The 23363-nt window shown below is 37.5% G+C and overlaps 1 protein-coding gene across 4 annotated transcripts in view; it reads right to left on the bottom strand.

Moving 5' to 3' along the window:
• TRPM1 (transient receptor potential cation channel subfamily M member 1) overlaps positions 1 to 23363 on the bottom strand; it is a 92038-nt gene that overhangs the window by 65762 nt on the left and 2913 nt on the right. For 3 of the 4 annotated variants that reach the window (XM_032446871.1, XM_032446873.1, XM_032446874.1), the window contains exons 2-4: positions 21466 to 23312; positions 12497 to 12560; positions 12195 to 12303 (exon numbers count right to left, since the gene is read on the bottom strand). In XM_032446871.1, the coding sequence (XP_032302762.1) occupies positions 12195 to 12197 (3 nt within the window). In that variant the 5' untranslated portion in view covers positions 12198 to 12303; positions 12497 to 12560; positions 21466 to 23312. The remainder of the gene's footprint in view (positions 1 to 12194; positions 12304 to 12496; positions 12561 to 21465; positions 23313 to 23363) is intronic. The other variant, XM_032446872.1, reaches the window with a different exon arrangement.

The raw sequence follows: 23363 nt of genomic DNA, 5'->3' as shown, positions 1-23363 counted from the left end.
AACAAAACGAAATTTAAGCTGCTGATTCAATCCACTACCTTGTCTAAAAGCTCTCTCTTTTTCAATGCACTCTCCTTGCTCCAATACTTTGTGGTTTATGTTTTTTATCCGAGTTTTAAGGACTGACTAAATTAAAAGAATCTTCATCCCTTTTGGTAGATGCTGCAAATGCAGAGACTGAAATTAAAAGAAAACAAAAACAAAAATTCTATTCATAAAAAGAGTGGTTGATTATTTAAACTAATCAGGAGAACAATAATCACCATAACCTATATCTGTCATTACAAGGCCAATTAACCTACAACCACAACATGAGATACAAACTGATGCTGTTTTTCTGCAGATCGCTCTATCTACACTGTTGCTAGACAAAACAAAGGGGCAGTCACCTTTACAGTCACACTCCGTACATCTCCTGCTACTTTAAATCCCCTCTATCTCAGTAGCATTCTTGCATAACTACCGGCTGCTCTTTACATTTCATGCTTGTTTCAATTTTTATTGGATAGACATCCATGACAGCCTTCTTCTATAAAACTACATTCAGAGCAAGCAATAGCTCAAGGTCTTCTGCTTTGATTTTCCCTAGTCAGAACTAAGGCTTGTTTGCAGGCTTTCAGTGACGGGACTCAGGGGGAGATGCACTGGCAAGAGGTGAAGTGTGAACCAAGTCTCATTGGCAGGGCTGCTGTTCTCATCAGAGCTGGACTACTTTCTGCTGGGGAGCTGTCAAGTGAAGCACACTTGTGAAAGACAGAGATGCATGTGAATCCTACAGGTGCCAGTAAGGCATGTAGACAGCTAGTCGGAATGACCACAAGTTGCTCAAAAATAAAACATCACTGACATCCAGTACATGCCATGCGACTTCTAGGGGAGGATTCTGTTTTTTCCACTAGTTTCATCAAAACCAATTATTCATATTCAAAGTCCAACATTAGGGAATATTTCAATCATATCACTCCTTAAATTGAAGATTCTGCTCATGTGCAATATGAAAAAGGAAAGCTCACCCTCTGTTCCCTTGTCAGCTTGATACTAAATTCTTGCTTTCACTGCTATGGCTAGTGAAACATAGTCCAGAAATGCTTCCTATTAGCCTTGCAATTATAATTTGCCAACCTACTTTCGCTCAGCAATTTTATCTTATCTAAAAAACTCTCTCCTCGCCCTAGCCACTTGTAGCAGGCTAATAACATTCTGTTTTTCAGAGATGCTTTATCTATACATTATTTACACACTGTTCAAATTTAAAAAGAGGGTGAAAGGTGTTAGATAAGAATATGATTGTTAAGTGCTAAACCCCAAATCTACCATGACACTTGCAATTCTTAATACATGATTTTATCCTGCTGGACTTGATGGATCCTGCTGGACAGATTCTTGCCAGAATTCTGGGGTTTACACAGTATTCAGCCAGGCATACCAGTGTTCTTTGAAGCACACACACTTATTTTTAAGTAGTACTTAACATCAGTTACTAAAATTTGCCAAATCTTTGTGTGTGCTCAAACTCACTGAAGACTATCAGAAAAGTCCAGCAAAATCTATGACATTCTTACTGCTGGAAGACATGAGAGAGTAGTTGTACATAGGCAGCATTTTGGATAGAAGAACACAAAGACTTAACACCTAATGCAGTGCAAGAAGTGCTATCTCTGATTCCATGTTGACAGCCTGTCTAGAACAACAAGCTTCCATGCCTTTGCAGTAACCTTTCCTTCATGCTACGGATCATGTATTTCTTGCTGTATGCACACACCATCTGCTCCTGCAGAACGTCTGCAGTCTATTGACTTCTGGAGAAGTTGCTTACTGCAGAATCACATGCCTAGCCACACTGCGACTCATATCTGCAGAACACAGATTCAGCTCCTTATGAACAATTCCTGGCAACAAATTAGAGATTCCTAAAGCCTGTACCTTAAAGTCAAGTCTTGAGAAGAAGTTTACAGGACAGCAGGCTACTAGCAGAACTGTATTTTAAACTGGATAAATCCCCAACAAAACTGATATTCCTCCTTTGTACTGTGTGTCACAGCAAAACAAAACCTTTATAATTCCCTTGGCCAATTGTCTATCCTGGTTAGAGGGTTAAAGGATTTACTTCCAACTCCTGCTGAGATCAGCTGGCACTGATCTCACTTCTCTAACATCCTCTATTACAGACTGTTTCTTGCAATGCACTCATCCAATTTGTTGTAGAAAATTAAGACATCAAATCGACTCTAAACTGATTCATTGTTGATTCAGCAACATGATTCAGTAAAAGAGCCAGCAGATTCCTCCTTCTAAAACAATGCAAACTACCTTCTCACCTCCACCAGTCATCTGACTCCCTGAATTGAAATAAGAACACAGCAGTTACCTCCTAAGCCAATGAGGCAGTGGCTAAAATGTTTGTGGAGGGAGGATTGCTTAGTCACAGCAGAAATTCTGGGAAAAAAAGAGGTCTGAAAGACTGTGAAGGAACACTTATGAAAATGATTCCATTGTTACCACATGATCTAATAACAACTGTAATATTAAACAGTTGCATATAACAATTTCAAGTACAACCATGGACTAATCTTTTATAAAAAAAATCAGAAGGCACAATAATGATAATTTGAAGGAAATTACAGGTTTTTTTGTCAAGAGTTCAGGAGCAGGAAGTAAATTCATCCTGTTTATATATATATATATATTTATTTTATTTTATTTTATTTTTATTTTTTTTCCCCAATTGGAAGTGAAATATTAACATAAGCAAGAAAATAAAGCATGTAATGTAAGATTAACACACGCAACTAACTTCAAGGGATTTACATTAACTAATTTACAAAACATATGACAAATTATTTGTCTTAGTCTGAAGGTCTACGAAGCCTCCCGCCTTTACAGTTCACAAAGGCTTTTCTAATGATTCACTGGGTAATACTGTGATACCTTTAAAACAGTAATGAAAGTAATATACTATTTTCTAAGCTTAGTTTTTAAATGTACAAACTTAAATATATGAATATATAATGTTAGACACAGTATTTAAAATTTAAAAAAATCCAATAGTTTTGTTCAGATATTTTTTTTCCTGGCACTGCATTTGATAGCCAGGAAGAGAATAACCGCATGAGCAATAAAGCAACTAAAAATATATTCATGTCTCTATAAAAGCTTATATCTGAGCATCTGGAAATCTTGTACTAAGTAGATCCTAAAACAGATAGTTGAGGAGAATTTAGAAGCATAGAAAAATTACATGCCAACAGAAATAACAGGCAGCCATGTTTCCATAAAATGCTTTTCTATTCAGAAAAACAGAAAATGAATCACCTTAGGTGCATTTTGTCAGCAGCTTTGATTACTGAAGTACAGAATAATGCCTTTAAATGCAGAGCAAGCAGTGATAGGTATTCCTGTAAAACTGCTCAATAACACCATCTTCCTTTGGAGCAGTGCCATCAAAATCAGGGGAACACGTGGGAAAGCTAAGCAGTGTAGTGATGGACATCCTAATTACTCTTGCTATTCAGCCCTACTGCAGTAAAAAATGGCATCAAAATCATGTACCAGGGCCACACTGTTACACACTCATCAGAAAAACATCCACTTTATATATATATATAAAACTATTTCCTGTCCGAGTTCTTTCTGATGGATCCAAAAAGCACTAAATCCCTATAAAACACACACATTCCAGACTGGTTTCACTCCTTCTTGTCAGCTATACCATCAACAAAACTTCACATTTACTGCAAAACATTCTCCCTGAGCCCAAAAACACCCGAATTTCCTTCTACAACATGGCAATTCCCAGAGAAGATGGCTTCCACTTGCATGTATGCTGACAGTGCAAAACTAAACTCAGAGCCAAAGACATTACTTCTCAGAACCACTCCCAGCCTGTTACATAAACCAAAAACCCATATTATCAAGTAGAAATAACATTTTTTTGCACAGAAGCTGCTTGTTTTCCTTCTGCAAAAGAGCATGAAGGAAAATAGCGTCACAGAATCACAGAATGGTTTGGGTTGGAAGGGACCTTTATAATCACCCACTTCCAACCCCCTGCTATAGGCAGGGACACCTGCCTCTAGCCCAGGTTGCTCACAGCCCCATCCAGCCTGGCCTTGAATGCTTCCAGGGAGGGGGCATCCACAACCTCTCTGGGCAATCTGTCCCAGTGCCTCACCACCCTCACTCAGTTCAGAATTTCTTCCTCATATCTCATCTAAAGAAACAACAAAAGAACTGTAACAAGTAAGACATTAAATGAATTTGCAGCTTTTGAAAAATGACTATTAAAAAAAAAATCACAGATCTATCCTCATTATGAAAAACAAAAACTGTTGTGTTCCTTCTGTCTTCCTCTGTCTAGACTTACCTATATAAGTAAAGGGACAAGATTAAGCAATTTTCTTGTTGGTTTTTCATTCTGACTATATTCCATTCAGGAAACAATATTCTATATTCTTTGCAGACAGACTTCTGAACATGAATAAAAAGCTGGCTGCACGTGGAGCAGTATGCGTGCACTATGGACTGTGCACTGTGACAATGAATAAAGAACGCTTCGAAGAAGAGATCCCAATCTTTTGTTTTCTTTATAATTGTTTCTTTGCATTACTCAATGAAGTTAACTGCCTAAGAGCTCCTGTTAATGTCTGAAGTTATCTGGTTGGCAAAGCAAGCAGCAAACAGTTGCTCCTGAGAATGGAAATGTCTTAGAGGACAGCCTGTTTTTTCACAGTCTTTACACAACCACTAGGTATGGGAAGAAGTAATGGTGCACGTAATGAGAAAAGTTACACAAAGCAACTCTTTTGCCAAGTATTAGCTGACATTGTAACCTGCCACTGTGCTTTTACGCCTATCACCAGAAAGAAAGAAAAAAAGAACCCATTGGAAATGCTTAGAGCCTCTTCTTTAAGTGTTCTTAGGGTCTGGGAATAAGAACATTACAACTGAAATATTCTTCTTTAACATATAATATGACCTACATTATGGACATTCAATGTAAATTGATGACAGTCTCTTCAGCAGACTGAAGAGATATGGTTCTAGTTATTTTATAAAGACTGTTACAGTGAATTTATCCCCACTTATTGCTTACTGTTCATCTTGTGATGCCCATGACCATCAATCTCTGCTGAAAAAGTCTCCACAGACCAGACATAGCCATTCTTGCAAAAACAGAATGGCCGATATTTCATACTGAATAGAACAATTTGTTTTTAACATTTTAACAGATAATTAGTTGCTTGTGTCAGTAATGATCCTCCCAGGATGCTGCTAGACATTTTCTTCCCTCAAATTTACTCCTTTAAACTTACTTTCACCCTTCAAATTAGAATCTGTCACATTAACATTACGATGATCAGCAGAAATTAAAGGTAAGAAGTCTGGAGAGGTTAGAAAAGAAGATAAATCTATTTTTCATTATTTGAATTGAGTCAATTTGAGAAAGGTCAGTTGAGTTGCAATTTACATAATCCTGAGTTGAAGTTAAGTCTGCATTTGTTCCAAATTAATCCATCATTCCCTGGCCAAAAGATATATTCAAAATCCCTTCACAGGTAAAATCTGAGTAGTTTGTTGGTTACTAAAATGCCCTAATATTCTTTTACAACTAGTAATCTTGTGACAAGAACAAAGTGAAGGTACATATTATGAAGCAATCATCCATCTTTCTCCCTTGTTGACTTTTTTACTCACACACTGCAAAGCACATGATCTAACAACAAACTGCATATCATAAAATCTGTCTGCTGCAGATGTTCAGTGAATCACATAAAAACCCTTTATACATCTTATCAGAATTTCTCATTGATTGCATCTAAACTTAGCATGAGCAGCAAATATCAATAGTCATTAAAATATTATTTTGCCTACATATAGGAATAATTACGCTAGTCCTATTTGGTGATAGACAAGCATGCACTTGTGAAAGAGCTCCCCTAGCAAGGTTAAGATCCATTGCCAGAACCAAAGCAATGAACATGATGAATACCTTTGGAATTTAAAAAAAGCACAGAAAGAAAGAGAATCCATCTCATATAAAGTGGTACCAGATATTTAAAAAAACAAAGGGCAAACAAACAGCGTGTCTCCAGCTGCTTCCCTCACACTGTGCTGTTTGGCTAATTGCAGGCTTACCTTTTGTGATCCAGATGCTGAGCCCTTAAATGAAGTGCGTTTGAAGGAGCTGCTCATCCTCCGTAAGGAACCTGTGAACTTTCCTCCTCTTCCCTTCATAGTCCCCTGGCCCTTACCCTCCATAAGGAACCTAGTATCCCACCACCAAAAAAAACTCTGATTTTAGTCATACAGTCTGAGCAGTCTTTTTCCTGAGACCAACAATCATTAAGTTACATCTTAAATAAAAAGAGTCACGGATGCATAAAATAAATTCAAAGCCAAGAAATGAGACTCCTGTTCTGACGCACACTGTCACAAGTGTTACCAGCCACCTAGACAAGTAGAAAAACAAGGCAATGTACTGTTGTCCCCCTCCCTTTTCTCTCTACCGTCTCTATAATCAGGCTTAATGCACGCAGCTTCTGCAAGCTATGGTTTTTAATGGACAGAGATTTAATAAATGGTGATTGAAGGTAAATCTACTTTAGAAGCAGCAGCCCAAAAGGTTTTTATTTGTGCAAAGCACAGGGCAGTCAGATGGAAATTATTTTGGTATCAGTAGAAAGGCACATGAAAAGAGCAGATGGTCCTCAGCAGACTATAGGTTACAAGCTTGATGCGATGCTAAAGGATAACTGCTGATGGAGAGTGTGCCTATGGTAGATCTAAGATTTTAAAAGAAACCAACCTGTGAGATCACAAGTTAGATTTTAGTCAATTAGAGCATATGGATTGTAACAAACAACATGTGCCATGCACTATATTTACAGACTCCTATGAATACCTCCATTCATGTATTTAACACTATTATGCCCAAATAAGCAGAGTGAAAGCAAAAGGAGGCAGTTATTAAAGAATAAACAAGAAATGAGGATGAGACAAAGTGCTTTAAAAGACCAGTGGAATTATTATCACCAGGATTTATCTAATTGCCTCCAAAATACTTGTTATATCACAGTAAGGAACCTGTGAGAGAGTTTGGTTTAAAGAACATGGACAAGAGCAGAGAATCAAGAGAGACATTTCAGAAATATAGACAGGGAATGCTAATTTGCCTGGTTTTACCTGTAAGGAAATATCAATAATACAAAGGATTTATACAATCATGCTATTTATACACTTGGGGTTTTCAGCTGCAACCCCTTTGTACCATTGCAAAGACGGAGTAGGTGCCAGGCACACTGCTTCCAGCTGGTTAGAGGAGGCAAAGATAACTGTGTTCAAACCTAAAACAGAACAATATGGAACTGAAAGAGGTTGATGGACTGGGATGCATTTATTTCGACCTCCTGGTCAGTGCTGGCTGCCATAATCAAGAGACTGAAACTGGATGTCCCAGGCTGGGAAAAACAAGCAGCTGGTTACAGTTTTGTTGGGAAATGAAGTGAAAGTTCTGTTCCCTACAGGAGAATCACTTCTTACATTAATTCACATGATTTGGTGATTGGATCTGTGGAACACAAAGTAGAGGGCACAGATACTAAACTATAATAAAAGAGGTCTTCCTTTTGAATAATTATTTAAACTCAAGGAAAACAAACAAACAAACAAGGAAAATAAGCATTTTTTACACGATTTTTGTTAGCAGCTGGAACATGTCCCTGCTTTAAGACAAAGCTTGGCTTCACCTAACAAGACTTAAGTAGAAGCTGGCAAATGCAATATGAAACGCTAGTAAGGAGATTGAGATAAAAGAATATAAACAGAATCATCTTAAGGAAAGCAGTGATCAGACAAGCTACTTCATGAATTAGTGCCTTGTAAATTCCATGTACAATTGCTCTCCAAGGAGTTTCTCCATTATATCTGGTCAATCAGCAGCAAAACACTGTAATTACTGTACAGTCTTCTACACTGTTAACATTGAGAAATTCTATTTACACCAGAACTTGTTTTATAAAATCCTGCATTTTTTCATCCACAGAAGTTTAATTTTGATTACTACATACTGGAGCATATTCTCAGGTTGTGGTAGCTGTCACAGCAGTGAGTCCTATCAGCTGCAATAGGTTTCACGAGCTGATAGTACATTCTCCTGATCTAGCACCTTATTTGCTAATTATAAATATTACCTGAATGTTTTTCAGGTTTAACTCATGCTTGAAGTAATAGTAGGGAGAACCCTTTTGTTTTGTAATGTAGTTTAAACAAATCCATTACAAAGGATAAGAAGCTGTCAAGGAATAAAAAAAATATTCAAAGCTCTTTTACAAAATTCCTCTTCCCCCCCCCCCCCCCCCCCCCAACGCATGCCCAGATGCAATGAATGAAGCTGAATCCTAGACACTATTTGTGCTGTTACCTCACAAACTGGCACCATATTCCAACATATTCCTGAACTGATATTGGGCTGCATTACTCAGGAAATGACAAATGGTATTTTGCTTAAAGACAAAAATGAGCACATGCTGAATGAAGATTAAATGCTTCTTACTCAGCAACTGAATCTTGCTGCATGAGAATTCCACTCTCTCTAAGGTCCAGAACTTCAGCTGGCTTAAATACAGTGGCTATCCAGCAAACACTGGACACAGAAGAGAGATTCTGGGGGAGGGGGTGGTTATTTTTTCATTATTATTTTTCTTTAATAGAAATAGTCCTTAGACATTTTGCTTAGAAATAGTAAAAAGATCTGACCTGGGACAGGCAACATTGTTATGCTCTAAAGTACAAGAATGTGATCCCATTGCTTAGCATGAGGACTGTGCTCCTTTTTGTTTTTCTCACATAGAAAAACAAAATATGAAGTAGTTGGAGCAATTCATTTCAGTCCTCTAAGTGGTTATACCAGCTTGACTGTAAAAAGTTCCTCTTCAACACTCCCATTGAAAATTCATATTCAGAAAGCTTCCAGCTCTTATAAACAATCCTGCTATAACCAGGAGCAGGTAGCTACCTACAGATATCAAGAACAAAAGAAAACCAAGAAAAACAGGGTTAGAGCAGAAGAAAACCAAGAAAAGCCGGGTTAGAACGGAAGAAAACCAAAACTATTAGATAGGGAAAAGGAATTTAGAGCCAATTTTTGTAACCATTTTCTTTCATTATTCAGCTTTTCCTTATTTTGTCTTTATTTTCACACATAGCATTTTAAGAAGACTCCAAATACTGGAAGTTAAAAACCCACAGGGCCATTTTTACTACAAGGAGACATCAATGGTGTCAAAATCACTTCTCAGCCTTTTACTAAACCAGTTGGTGTTCTTCTATTTTCTCTCAGAATGCAGAAATTCAGAATATGGTTCTCTTCTCCAGGGTACAATGTGAATAACAAACTCATTGACTTTTTTGTCTTGTATCAGTGATTCTAGGACTTTTTTTCCAAAGTTCCCTGTACTCTCTTCTATTTTAAGGATCACGCTGGATTTTCACAAGTCATCATCAGCAGGAGACCTTCCAAGAACCTGGTGAAAGCCCATCAACAGTCAATGAAACAGAAGCTGCTAAATAATACCCCCAGCTGAAAAATCAGGCTACTCAGTTTTGCTGATGTTCTTGTACCCGCTGTGCTTATTTAACAGTGTGGGGGTGTATCCCACTATACTAAAGGAATGGAAACATGCACCATGCTGGCATTTTCATCAGCTCTCATGATTTAGAAGCACAAGTTTAATTGATTTTCCAAAACAGCTTGTAGTTTTAGGACTGGTTTCACATTAGCAATCCCTTTAAACAAACACTGTTACTGAAGGTTCCTGTCTCTCCTTGGAGTTTTCCACTTCATCAGTTGAGCTGATTTAACGGTTTGCATGGTCTAAATCAGATCTATGTAATGATCTGGTTTAAATTAGCACTGGAGAAGGAAAGAGTGCTAATCTCTTGCAACAGGATGTGCCTGGCAATGGATGAGAATCTGGCACAGCAGGGAAGTGAAAGGCACTTAACTTAAAACTCAATACTAGTTCTGTATCCAAACAACCTGTGACATGAAAGCACACGTCTGCTGATCACCTTCAGTATTTTGGAAAAAAAAAAACCAAATCAATTGACAAATAGATTATGAAAAAACCAAAACCATGCATACCCACAAAAGAGCAACTAAAGTGCAAAAAATCTCACAGTTTGCAAGATACTTCACTTTCAAAGTCTATGACCAAAGTATCTGGACAAGTGTCCCAACAAGCAAATCAATTTTCTACTTCATCAGGAGTTTTCCTGCATAAGGACATGTATCCTAGGATAGTCTGACATCACTGTGATGCTGCAAACTACCTGTTACTAAAGACTTTCACAAACCCATCTGTTTTTCAGTTACCAGCAGGATAAACCTGCTACTCTCCTGGTCTGAAAATAAATGGAAATATCATAATTACTCTCCAAGAACATTTGATCCTATCAATGCCATTTATACACTTCCTACGAGTAGGCTGGCTTCAGAGCCAGTTCAGTTATTTTGCTTATTTTTAACTTGCAAAAATCCAGACTATTCCAGTTGTGTTTTTTTTTTTTCCTTCCTCATTACAGTATGTATAAAAAGCTGCGCGGAAACTTCTTACAGTTTCTCCATAGTAGAAGATGGATGACCCACTTGAAATGAGATGGAGCAAAAAGTGAAGAACATTCTATCATCAAGTTAAAGGAAAGAAGCAAGAAATTCATCTGATTCACTTGATTTCCACATCAGACAATTTGTCACAGTAAATTCACTTCTGAAAGATGAACAGGAAAACAAAGCTAGGTACTAACACACCTTATTCTGGAGCCTCGCACACTTCAAACAGTAACAATCTTTTTAACATCTGAAAGACTATTACTGTTCAGTTACACAGGCTTCTCAGTTGGTTGAATAACAGCATTGACCTACTTATTTCCTGAGACTGAAACATTTCTCAGCTTTCTCCATTCCCAACATCTACATACTGTGATGCAAATCACACAGATCAAAGAAATAGCGCATTATTTGTATGTACCAAAACCAGAAAGCTGTGAACTAATTGCTAGGTCTCATTATTAGCCAAAAGAAGCAAAATACCCCATTGCAAATGCACAGCCCATCATACAATCAACTGCTTTTAGAAAAAACACGCTTCTCCAATTTTAATTTTTTTAGTTTTCCACCCCATGTTTACTAAAAATGAAATAATTAGGCTTTGCATTTTTCTTTTTTTTTGTTCTTTTGAATGCTTCTGCAATTGTCTTACAAGTACTTTCAAATATCTAATAAAGAAGAAGGGAAGAAAGGGAGGGATACAGAGAAACAGAGAATCTAATGACTATAAATACAACGCCGTCCAACAGAAATGCAGAACAGTCAGTGTTAATGCTCCAAAGCAGGATACAATAACTTAATATCAACCTAGACAGAAAGATATTGAGGATGATGAGAGACACTAGGAGATGAAAAAAAAAACACCCACCTTGAATAACTGGTTGTTATCACACATCTTTACTACTACAACTATTGTCATTCAGTTCCAATATCCCTTTTTTTCCTTTCTTTTTGATGACATTAGATTCAGAATTAAAACCTGCTTTTCCACATTATAGGCAGGCCTATTATTTCTCATCTTAATGTTAACCCGAACAAGACCTATATAAAGAGTATGTTTGCAGAGCTCAGGGGTGGAGGGCAACTAGCAACCAAACCAACCCAACAAAAAAATTCCGAAGTTATACACCCCTAAATACATGAGACAAAGTACAGAAGTTCTGAATTTTCATATTTTCAAGATACTTAAGCAATTCATGAAACAATGACATTTTTCCTTGGATACGTGATGGTTTTCTAGTCAAAGTGCACTTATTTGCAAATAAAGATTCATAATTTTGCAATAAAGAGCTAAGCATCTTTCTTAGTGCAACTGAACAAGTGCAACTGAAATAAGTTGCATGTAGAAATTTTTAGATCAAGTTATAGATGATTTTAATAGAACTTCCTGTGCACAACAAAACCCACAGTGTGTGCACCATGTCTTGAGTTTCCTTCAAGAGTTCACACAGCCCAGTTTTATACTAATGTTCCTAACTGTTTTATCTCATTTGCAGGTCTTAGCCATTACACGTTTCAACTGCTCTTGAATCTTTGATTTCTATCCCTAAAATAAAGCACAGAATACGGTTCAACAGCAGTCACCTACCATGAGAATAAATACACTGAAGGTTGCCAGGGACTGGTATCTGCTGGGTGAAGAAAAGCTGATGTCTTTTTCTGTAAACTACATATCTTCAAAACAATGTTGTTGTAACCTAGGCAAATAAATAAATAAATAGGAATTTAAATATCACAACTTACACAACAAAATTCAGACAACATATAACTGATATGTGACATCTCATTTCTGTTTTCAAAAAGTTGAAAGCCAGACAGGGGTTCCATCCCTACTGCATTGTGTTCAATTTCCAATCCAAATGACAGAGATGGTGGCACATATATAATCACCTTGGGAGTGCTCCGAGGAATCACTTGACACATCCTGGCAGTCTGTAATGGCTAGGTCTTCCAGCTAGGAAAAGGAAAATGCGTTTGTTGACTCTCGTTTTTCTTAAACACATATGGCTGTGCAGATAATTAAAAAAAGATTTTGTATGCAAATTAAGCTACAACTGCGAAGAGACAATTTAGTGACACTAAAACAGAATAAGCAAAGCTCTACAGGGAAAAAAAAAGCTGAAGACAGCAGTGGTTCAGTTTTAGAGCTGAGTTCAGATACCAGGTTACTAGGGATTAACTGTAAATGTACTGCAAAGTTCTCAAATAATTTTGTGGGCAGAAGATGAGGAAAAAAAAATCTAAAATTCTTTTTCCATGTTTATTTATTTCCTTGACATGTGTATGAAAAGGTACAGAACAGTACCAAGAGAGTGAAAACAATCTCTGTCTACACAAAGCATCTACACGCTGCTTGGTTCTACTGGCTTGTGCATCTAGCCACTGAACTAGTACCAAGGTTTCTAAAAGTGTCACTTTGTCACTAGCTGCTCTTCAAAGTTTAAAATGTGACATCAGATATCCAGTTCAGATAAGGAAATAGTACTAAATAATCCTTCTCACAGAAACACATCTGTGGCTTACTAGGATGCCGTCACTTTATCCCTTTCCTCACAACTTTTCTCAAGATACCAGTGCTGATTTTTGGAAGTTTATTTAAACACAGGTATTGTTAAAAATTTCCCTTTGGGCTTCCATTATAAAAGTTATATGCTAAATAAACAGAGACAGCAGTCAGTTTCAGATCTCAGTCTTAAAACCAAAGGGAGTTTTTATACAGATTTCAATGAGCATTGCATTTCATGACAGTAACCTTAAGATTTTTCTTTTGCATTTTAACTGAGCAAAAAATTGTCATCATTTAATTATCCAGTATGTCACAGTAAGCACAGTTTCAAACAAAGCTAGTTAGATATATTCAGTGTTACATTGTCTACCAGCAACCAATATAAAGACTGAAAGAATCCCTCTTACTCACTTCATAACAGGGGACTTAAAAGACAGTGAAGGAGAGAAATGGAGAAGTAAACCATAAAACAGAAGAATTTAAATATAAGTAAGTTTTGAAGTTGTATCTCTAGATATTGATCCACAAAACTCCACTGATTTCAGGATTGAATGAATAAGCCCATAAGCCTGGAAGCAAGTAGTTTACTTCAACTCCCCATCTCAAGACAACACCTACAACAGGTAACATAAGTCCACTCCTTGCCCTGGGAAACAAGACTGGACTGAGCAGCAGGAGAGATGGAAATCTACTCATTCGCAACATGCTAAACAATGAAACAAAGCCATCTACTGCACTCCTACATTGGCTCCTGAGGTTGAGAAAGAAACTTGGACGGTAATTTCATTGTTCCCAGTTCCACATCAGGAAAGTACTGCCTTCCACTAGATGCCAGTCTATCAGTTCCATTGCAAAATGCCAAATAAATATTTAGAGGTACACTTCATCCATTTGGTATATTCAACGATGAGTAATTCTTAACTCCATATGACTAACTCACAACTTCTGTCTCACCAGGAACACTTCTTTTTTAAAGCATCATAAGCTCCACCTGGTGGATATTCTGTAGAATACATTTTCTCGAAGGTGAAGCACAATATTTTTTAATACTATTTTGTTTTTCCTCCTTTAGAAAGTGTAAGAGTTAGAAAGTCTAATATTTAATTCCTTTGACATGATATTAGCTTCATAGAAAGGTCACAGATCTGCTGAAATATCCATCTTAGTTTGAAAAATGAACAAAAAAAACAAAAACAAAAAACAAAAACAAACACTGTAAGAAAAGGAATTTATTTGGCTCATGACTTTTCCTAAACCATAATGCATTGGTATCACATGCAATCATGTTGGCACTGATTGTGAAAACTGCTTTTCAAATAAGAAAATTAAATATACACATAACAAAAATTTGGTCTAAATAATGGCAAACGTTATTAGAGAAGGCCTAGAGGGACAAGCAATATATTTTGATATAAAAAGAACAAGAATATGAAATACAGATCAGGTGCAAGTCAGAATTAAACATAAAACACAGATGTAAATACCTGATTCTGTCTCTCTCTTCCTGGCCATGACTGCTTTTGTATGGAATCAACATGCAAGTTTCTTCATTGGAATAAAAGAAGTAAACATTTAAACCTACGTAAAGAGTCTTAATTCTGATATTTGTAAAATCACTCTGAGCCCATGGACAGATGGAAGTATGCTTTTTGTTTGCAAAATACTTGAGCAGACAGTCTGTACATTTTCATAAGAACATTCTCAACTGGACTGATGAGTCCACGAGTTCTTCATATTAATGAATTTTAGAACGTTGATAAATTTGATAAGAAATACTTTGCCAACAGCAGCGAAACTGGCTAAAAAGAAAAAAAATGTTGTTGGCTGGGAACATCACTTCCCCGGCTATTAACAGACTGCTCACTTATGAGAGCCTGTAGTAGTCTACACAAATCAAACATTCTATTTCAGAGTTCATATATCAACAGAGCTAAGAACAAAGGAAGATGAATATAAACATAGTAGGATTGATCACACCCCTGCATTCATTCTCTATCACTGAAAGGCCTCCTTACCACTAGATTCACCTGTCACAGACGATAGTTAGGTAGCATAGCTCCACAATCCCTCACACATCAGTGAGGAATGAATCAGCATCTCCTAGGTGGTCTCATCTGACAGAGCTTAGCACCTCTTGCTGTATTGCTGATCCTCATTTATTCTCATTGCTTAGCTCACTGAGGCCTGTGACGGTACACCAAGTTTTAGCTTCCCACTGGACATACTCTGATTGCAGTTCTTTGCTTTCTGTTGAAATAAATTTGTTAGAAAAAGAAATGTGCCTGAAAGTAGTGGAATCAAATTAAGGGAGACATTAGGAAGACAATTAGAAGAAAAATCCATTACTCTCATCTGTCTACCGAACACTAGATAATAAACGTGATTGTGCTTTTACTGACAATCTCTATAGAAGAACAGAACAAAACCCTTGAGCTTCTGTCTTGACTTCCTGAAAGCAGACAATATCACACACTCCTACAGGCACCTTACCCCTCTTACCTGCTCATTACAAAATTAGATCCCACTCATGCTCAAAGGTGAGAGGTGCCATTGATCACTGGAAACAAAAAGCTTCTAGTCAGCTACATATCACTATCAGCAAGACCTAAACATAACAGCCACCAGCCTGCCATGCTGTCTTATGCTAAGAAGCAAATGGAAGCTAGCTGCAGTAAAAACACAACCCAGCCCTCTGTCCAGCAGCAAATTCCCACCTTTCCAATTCCTTCACTTTCACATTATCTGTTTCCACTAGGAACATTTATCACAGTAACGTGACCAAATCACATTATAGAAATATCCAGAAATCTGACAGACAATGGTGGAATTTCTTTGCTACTTCCCACATTTTAATGTTACATTGAGAAAGGGATAACTTAACGAGGTAGAAGCTTCTATCTTTCCCTTTATATTACCTTTAATGGTCAAACTCCTTACATTTTCATGGCTGGGACTCTTTCTCCTTCTCCTGACTACAGAGTCTCAGAGAAGCAGATTAAGAAGGGGAAAAAAAAAACCTTCAAACCACCCAGGCAGGAGTCAAATGAGCAAACCTAGACAATCAAACACTAGTAAAATCCCACCTGACCTTGCAGTAATAGGATCACATCAAGATTAGTCTATGTCATAGATTAAGCCCTCAGATGTAAACTAATCTTTCTCCAGTCAGCTAAGACCGCACGTTTACTCACTAAGCTGGAAAAAACTCCCATGTGCAAAACTTGTATCTGTTGAACAGACCATATAGACTGTGACTACACCAATGACTGGCACATTTACTGCTGCACCACTGAATTGACCTGAAAGTGGCTTCATAAAGTAAGAGCTCTATACGCAGGTTTTTAAACTACACTGTGTACATTCAGGAAAAAATAAAGCATATATAAAAGACAGCAGAAATCTGTTACAATTAAAGACTCATACACTATATGAGTTCACTTTCTGTCTGAGCAAAGCAGCGCAGACAGCTTCCAGAAGAAAGAGATTCTGCACATCATCACAAAGACGCCTTGTCGGCAGTGGGACATCCTCCCTTTGGCTGGCAGAGAAATACTGTGTTCAGACTGCAAGCAACTGGAAGCTCTGAACTGGGGCAGCTGTGAGAAGGAACAGCATACTCACTGTGCCTCTCAGCACATGAATAATCATCTGGTGACTCTGCTTAATTGCAAATGTAACTAGTCCACTGCTCTCCTGCTGGTAGTCTCTTTGCACCACAGTCACCAGAGCACCACACTTCAAAATGGGTGTTTGCTCCCTGCTCAGTGTCATCAAACTACTTCTTTCCCAGTCAGTGGCTTCTGAACATCTGCATCTGGGGAATCAAGTGTCTGCATGTCTCTAAGAGCTGCCCATTCTACCATCTCAGTTAAGTCACTACCTTCTCCCCTTCGTCTCTAATTAATTGAAATGTATTATAGGATTTCTATTTGAAATTTTAATCAAAACATCAGCATATGACTGATAAGAAGAAAAGGGAAAATTAAGACAGAAATAATATATATAAATGTTTCCTCACATGCCTGTGGTTTGTTACTAATAAAAATATAGCCCAGTCTCTGCAGATAATAAGTCTAACAGATAAACCTGTGGCAACACTAACCAAGATGCTGTGTTGACATCAGAGATACTGTTCTACTGAAAACATATTGCAAGAGGCACCAAAAGGAGACTGCACAAACCTCTACACGGTCACCACTGCAAAAGTGCCAGAAGAGGTCCCTGCATGGGAGTAACTGATCCTCCTTGGGCCACCATCACACCACCGCTGCCCCTTTAACTTACAAAGCTGGTCCACTCAATTGTTAAAGAGCTCTTGGTCAAGAAGAGATAAAGCATGAAAGTGAAAATACAATCAACTTGTGTTTGCACACATATATGCACACATATCTAGTGAATAAGTTCCGACTTGCTGATCTACTCAAAATCCCTTTCCTCACCAGTGAGAAATCTCACATGCAACAGGACAATAGAAGTGCACTGAAACAAAGTCTTCAATATTCTACAACTAGACAGGGTCTCTAGAGCAAATTTGTAAGTAAAGAAGTCTAATATTAATTGACAGGAAATGAAGGAAGTATCAGAAGAAACTTTAGTTCACCAAGACGTACCGTGTTTTGTGCTATGCTGCAGAACACATTACTTCTTTCTTTTTCCCTTAGCAACTACTGGCAGCTGTGTTGGCCCAATCCTACATAACTTACAAGTGTGGAATTCCCCAGGACAGATTTACCAGAGCTCACAAACAAAAGCACTTCATGATTTAGGACTTAGAGAAGAGTTAAGCATAGACTGGCATTATGCCAGTCCTCAGCAGTAGGCTGAATTCCACCTTTAATGAAGTTGGCATGAACCAGGCTTTTCCAGAACCCAGAGGTTTGGGCCTATTGTCAGATTACAAACTGTTGTTATAGTGATTCATTGCAGCTAAGTAATTCCCAGCATACGTGCATTTTAACAGGAGAATTAAAACTGACAAAACAGCAAAATAATGCAATTATGACATGGTTGTCAATTGTAACAACCATATTTTAACTGATCCAGTCTAAGGAATCCATTTGGCTCTTTGATTGCACTTAAATAGAATAACTCTTGTACTGTGTTTGAACAGTACATTGTTCAACAGGATCCATGTCTTAGCCTGCTGGGATCATGACAACAATTATTACACATTGGTAACACCATAAAACAAAATTGTTGTGTTTTTGTTGTTGCTATTGTTGTTTTTTAAATGAAATAAACTTGGAAATTAAGTGGATGTTACTATCTGACTTCCCACAAGATTAAAAGGAGAAAACATATTTAAGGCAGTAACCATTCTTTTGACTCCGTAAACAAGAATCAGGTTCCCTAATGAAACCCAGGGAACTCAACACCATAGGCATATTTTATCAGGATAAACCTAGTTATAACTGCAAATGGAAAAACCCCAAACTGAAACATGCTGAAATGGAAACATTACCCATTAGTATTTTTGTAGTTATAAATTGGCCTTAGACTGATGGAAGAGGTTTTAACTGTGATGGAAGCCTGACAACCAAACTGAACTGGAAACAAGACTGAAAGCAACCATTTGTAGCTTCGAACATGTACACCTGTAATGACTCCTGATGACTGCACTCCTGACTGAATCCATTTGCAGACATGTATCCTGAAGATGACCTTTGCTTAATCCTCATTGCATCCTAAATGTCCATGTAAAATGGATTGTTGCATGAACTGTGTTTGCCTACATCTTGCTTTCGAGCTTTTGATTTTCAGACGTGGCTGTCGGAGGAAAGGGTGAATGCATGTGACAATATTCTTCAAATTGGTGTTATTATCAGAAAACTGTATACCAAGTAAAAAATAAATAAGAAGCTACAAGTAGAAGGAAGATTTGAAGATTCCCCCTTCAGCTCACCTGAAGTTGATAGCTAGTGCTATAGAGAGAATGTCTGAGCTGTATTAGTTAGAATGCATGCGGTCGCATTAAATCCCAGCAAGAGTCCTCACAACTGAAGCAGATGCAACCACATCACTTCCTGACTGCTGCTCCCTGAGTTATGCAAAGCTTCCAACTTCTCACACCTCTGTAGCAGCAATGAGGTCCTGACTGTTTCTCATCCTTGAGGCACTCAAAGACTGGCTAGCAGCTAAGCCAGCTGCCAAGCTCCAGATTAGCAGCAACGTAACCAATACAGATACAAGGGAAGCAACTGTGGATATATGAGGTTTTCTGCTACATGTTCATCTTAGATTGTGACAATCTATTCCCCCAACCTATTCAACTAAAACAACATTCAAGATATTTCTCCTGATGTAATTAGGTATGACTTTTCTTTTTGTTTATTTAGCAAAGGAAGTCCCTCACAATTTCTTTTAAGTGGCCAGAATAGGGAAAGTTTGCATTTTTAACAAAAGCTTTTTTTGTGATGAATCATTTTAAGCAGCTGAGCGACATTTAAATCCCTATTTACTGTGAGATACTGGAACAATTAAAAAAATGTTAGATGAAACTTTTAGAAAACAAAGAGTTCGAAAGCTTTAGATGTGATCTGTATTACCTTAAGCAAATTTTCATGACCCTCAAATCATTTGCTCTGTTGAGACACTTCCAAGAGCAAACTGACCCCCAAACCTCCTAAAGAACACACGGGAGAATTTCAGAGTTCTCTGTTTCAAAATATTTGACTATAGAATCTCAGCGTGGCTGATAAAGTGAGATGAAACAAAGTATTGTAAAACATATCCTTTGGTTCAGGTCAAGGAAGACTGAAGAGATCAATGAAACAGCTCAACAGAACAAGTACCAGGTCGATGCAGTTAGTTCATTCCAAATCTTGCAGAATATAGCAAAAACATATCAGAAGATACATGTATCCCCTGTACCGCTCCCTCAAGCATATTTTGAATTCTTTTTCATTATTCATTTTAAAACCCTGAAAAAGAGTACCTCTCTTCTTTTAAATTTTAAAGAGACAGAGAATGCCTTTATTTAGTTAACACATTTCAGGTAAAATAACATGTTATTGAATTAAAAGTATAACTTTAATCTAAATTGCATAAGATGAATTCAAGTTTCTGAAGATATACTGAAAAGTTGCGCATAGCATTCTATTACTTAGATAAAAACCAGGTAGTTCCCAGCTCACTTAAAGAATGAGCATTTTTAGCATCCCACTTCACAAAACACCTTTGAGTCAAGCAAACAGCCACTGAGACACGGTGGAACAGAGTACCACATTTTTTTTTTCCTCAGTTGCTTACAGCCTGTTCATTTTGCCTTACTGTTTTCCTTAAAATAGATAAGTAAGAAGCACCTACCTTGTTGGACTTGGAGAAAGTACCATTATTTGGGGATGCTTGTTAGCTATGTCAAGATAACATTTAATTTAAAAGCAAAGTCCTCTCCATAGCCCTTAGAATGCAGAGGTTCTTTTAGCTCTGCTAGAGGATGTTCAAACGACTACTCAGGGTATTAGAAAAGGCTAATTCCTAATTCCTTCTACTAAGCCTTCTTGCTGCTATGGACTACTACAGGCTTTATTCCTATTAGAGACTTACTGGTTGCCCAAGGTGACGGTGCTGTGTCACAGGTAAGTAAGAAAGTGATATGGCAAAGGGTTTCTAAAACTCTAGTTTTGAGTAAAAAGTTTAAATGATTGTATACGCAGCCTTTTAAGCCTAAAATAACAGATAGCTGTGCTTTACTTTTCTAGCACTGGCTAACGTGCAGTAACGTCATGCTCTCTTTGCACTCACATGTCACAGTTTGTCATTCAAAGAATCAATGGCAGCAGATTAGAGAAGGCTGATACTAACTCTCACATGGCAGCAATTATAAAAAGAGAAGAAGGTCAAGCCATGTCAAAAAAAGAGCATACTCATGCTTGGTTTTAGATTTTGGGGGTAGGCCAGTAAATCTTTCCTAATCACTTAACTTAGAACCAGGCTGATTACTAAACGACAGCATGAATACTAAGAGGGGTCAACATCTGTAACTTCCATCTGCTTCAGGAACCAGAACAATGGTATCATTTGGAGGTATTTTGGTTTGTGTTTCTTGCTAGATGGAAGAGAAACAAATATATAGCAACATAAATGTAATCACAATAAACTCTGGTTAAACAGCTAAAAATGTCATTATTCAGCAAGGCATTTCCCAAGGCATATTTGAGCACAGATGTGGAATTTAATGATACTTCTGCAACAAAGTCATTTGAGTTTCTGCAAGGGTTGTGAGCTATTTTAAATGTATTTTGACAGATATTTAAATGGGTTTACTTATATGTTTGCTATGCTGAAATACGTTATTTAAACAAACTATCTTGAGACATTTGGTATCTGATAAGGTTGACTAATATGGGCTCACCTGAGCTTTGCCTTTTCCTTTTGGGAGTTGCAGTTGTCTGTCTGTCTGCCTATTCCCTTTGGCGTGTGCTTAGCATCTCTCAAAACAGTTTCTCACCTGGTTGAACAACAAATCACTTTCTCAAAGTCATAAAACTACAACATGACATGAGTTCCCCAGGAATCTAGTTCTGGAGAGCAGGTATGTATAAAGTTTTTCATTCCATGTCAAACTTCACTATAACTTCAAACACCCACAGAACAATTTCTTGAACTGATTGTATACAGTGCTTCACATTTCTGCACCTAGCAACCTGTTTGGGTATCATAATGCTGCCAGTTGGTCCAAGCCTTCACAGTTCTCCAATTTCTACCCCTCATCTCTTTGTAATAGACTGATAGGTTTCTAATTCCACTTCCTGGTTTACGGTTCTAACAGATGGTTATTTATATGTAATGAGATCTTAGTCCCTCTCTGGTGCTTTTGTAATATTTGATTACAAATGGAAATATATTGCAGCTAGACATAATTGCATCACAGACTGCAGGCAAATAAACACTTCTCTTTAACTGGAGAAATCTGGTGTTACTACATCTTCCATAAAATTAAAAGATCATGAGACATCCCTACAGTAAACCCTACAATGTGCAATTAACTACCTTCAGTTAGTCCACAGCACTAAACTCTTAGAAGTTATGACTGCTAGACAGTGCAGCAATTCTATGTACTGAGGTTAATCTTCACACATTTTCTTGATATCTGTATTCCCTATGGTTTCATTAAAGAATATACTTCAGTTGTGGAGAATCTTGGAATCACAATGAAATTTTCTAGGAGTTTCTTTCCAGTTATTCCAGGAATTTGTGCAACCATGGCAGAACAGAGAGCGAGGAAAGCAAATATTTTCTCATCTTAGTCACTGTTTCCATGGCTTCTCAATTTGTCCTGTCTGGTTTTAGAACACTGAAGCACTCTCAGATATAGAGACAGCTGTGTCACAACAACAGCAAAAGCCCTTTTCAGTGGGAAGTACCACCATTCCCATGAAACACACTTCCCTTCTTTGTTTCTTTTCCCCTAAAAAGATGTCTCACAATGACTTTGTTAAAAACATGAACTTTCTTAAATGTATCGAGCACCTTAGCCAGAAAATCACATTCTTAACTGTAGGTATGTGACTACTTAAAGAAAGTAATCTGTGTAACACAGAGTGCCTAATAAGAACCTGCATTATAAGTAATATTTTTTCTATCTTTCTGTGAAAAAGAGATGAATTTAAGGAGCAGAAGAACTTTAATAAGGGTGATAAGACAGTTGAAGGAAGTCCTCAAAGTCCAGCAGGTGTGCCTTAGTCATCAGCCACTGAGTTGTTGCCTGGAATGCGTGAATAACACATGTTCTAGAAGTCTGAAATTATCCTTCACGGTCTGCTACTTCAAAAGCAACCCTTTTGTTTCTCTATCTGGGAAACCATGTAGAGTTTTATGTATAATTCATTAACTTAATTTATCTCAGTCTGATAAATACAATCTTCAAAGTCTCATTTCCTGTACACCAGCACATGCCAAAGTAAAAGCCAACATTATATAGATTTGTGTGTCCTTGTAAATTTAATTGGTTTGGGTTGTTCTCCGTGTCCTAAAACAACTAGAAAAGCTGTAATTAATGTAACTCCAAACAAACCATTAGTCTTTACACTTCAGCCTTCCGGGGATGGATGTTCCTGTCTCTTTTCTCACTGTCCCTGTGACACACATGGAGTGCTTCAGTTTTCAACATGTTTCTTCCTTCTGAGTCGGGTCAAGCTTCACTGTACCGTTCACATCATCAGGGTCCAGCAGGTGGAGCCAGCCAGACACTTGTTTGGCCTAGATGTAAGGGAAAGAGGATTAGGTGGAGTAGTCAGACTGTATCACTAT

The sequence above is a fragment of the Coturnix japonica genome, chromosome 10 (genome assembly GCF_001577835.2).
Source record: "Coturnix japonica isolate 7356 chromosome 10, Coturnix japonica 2.1, whole genome shotgun sequence".
Lineage (NCBI taxonomy): Eukaryota > Metazoa > Chordata > Aves > Galliformes > Phasianidae > Coturnix > Coturnix japonica.
The sequence above is the reverse complement of the archived record's forward strand: the minus strand, read 5'-3'. Positions and strand labels throughout refer to the sequence as shown.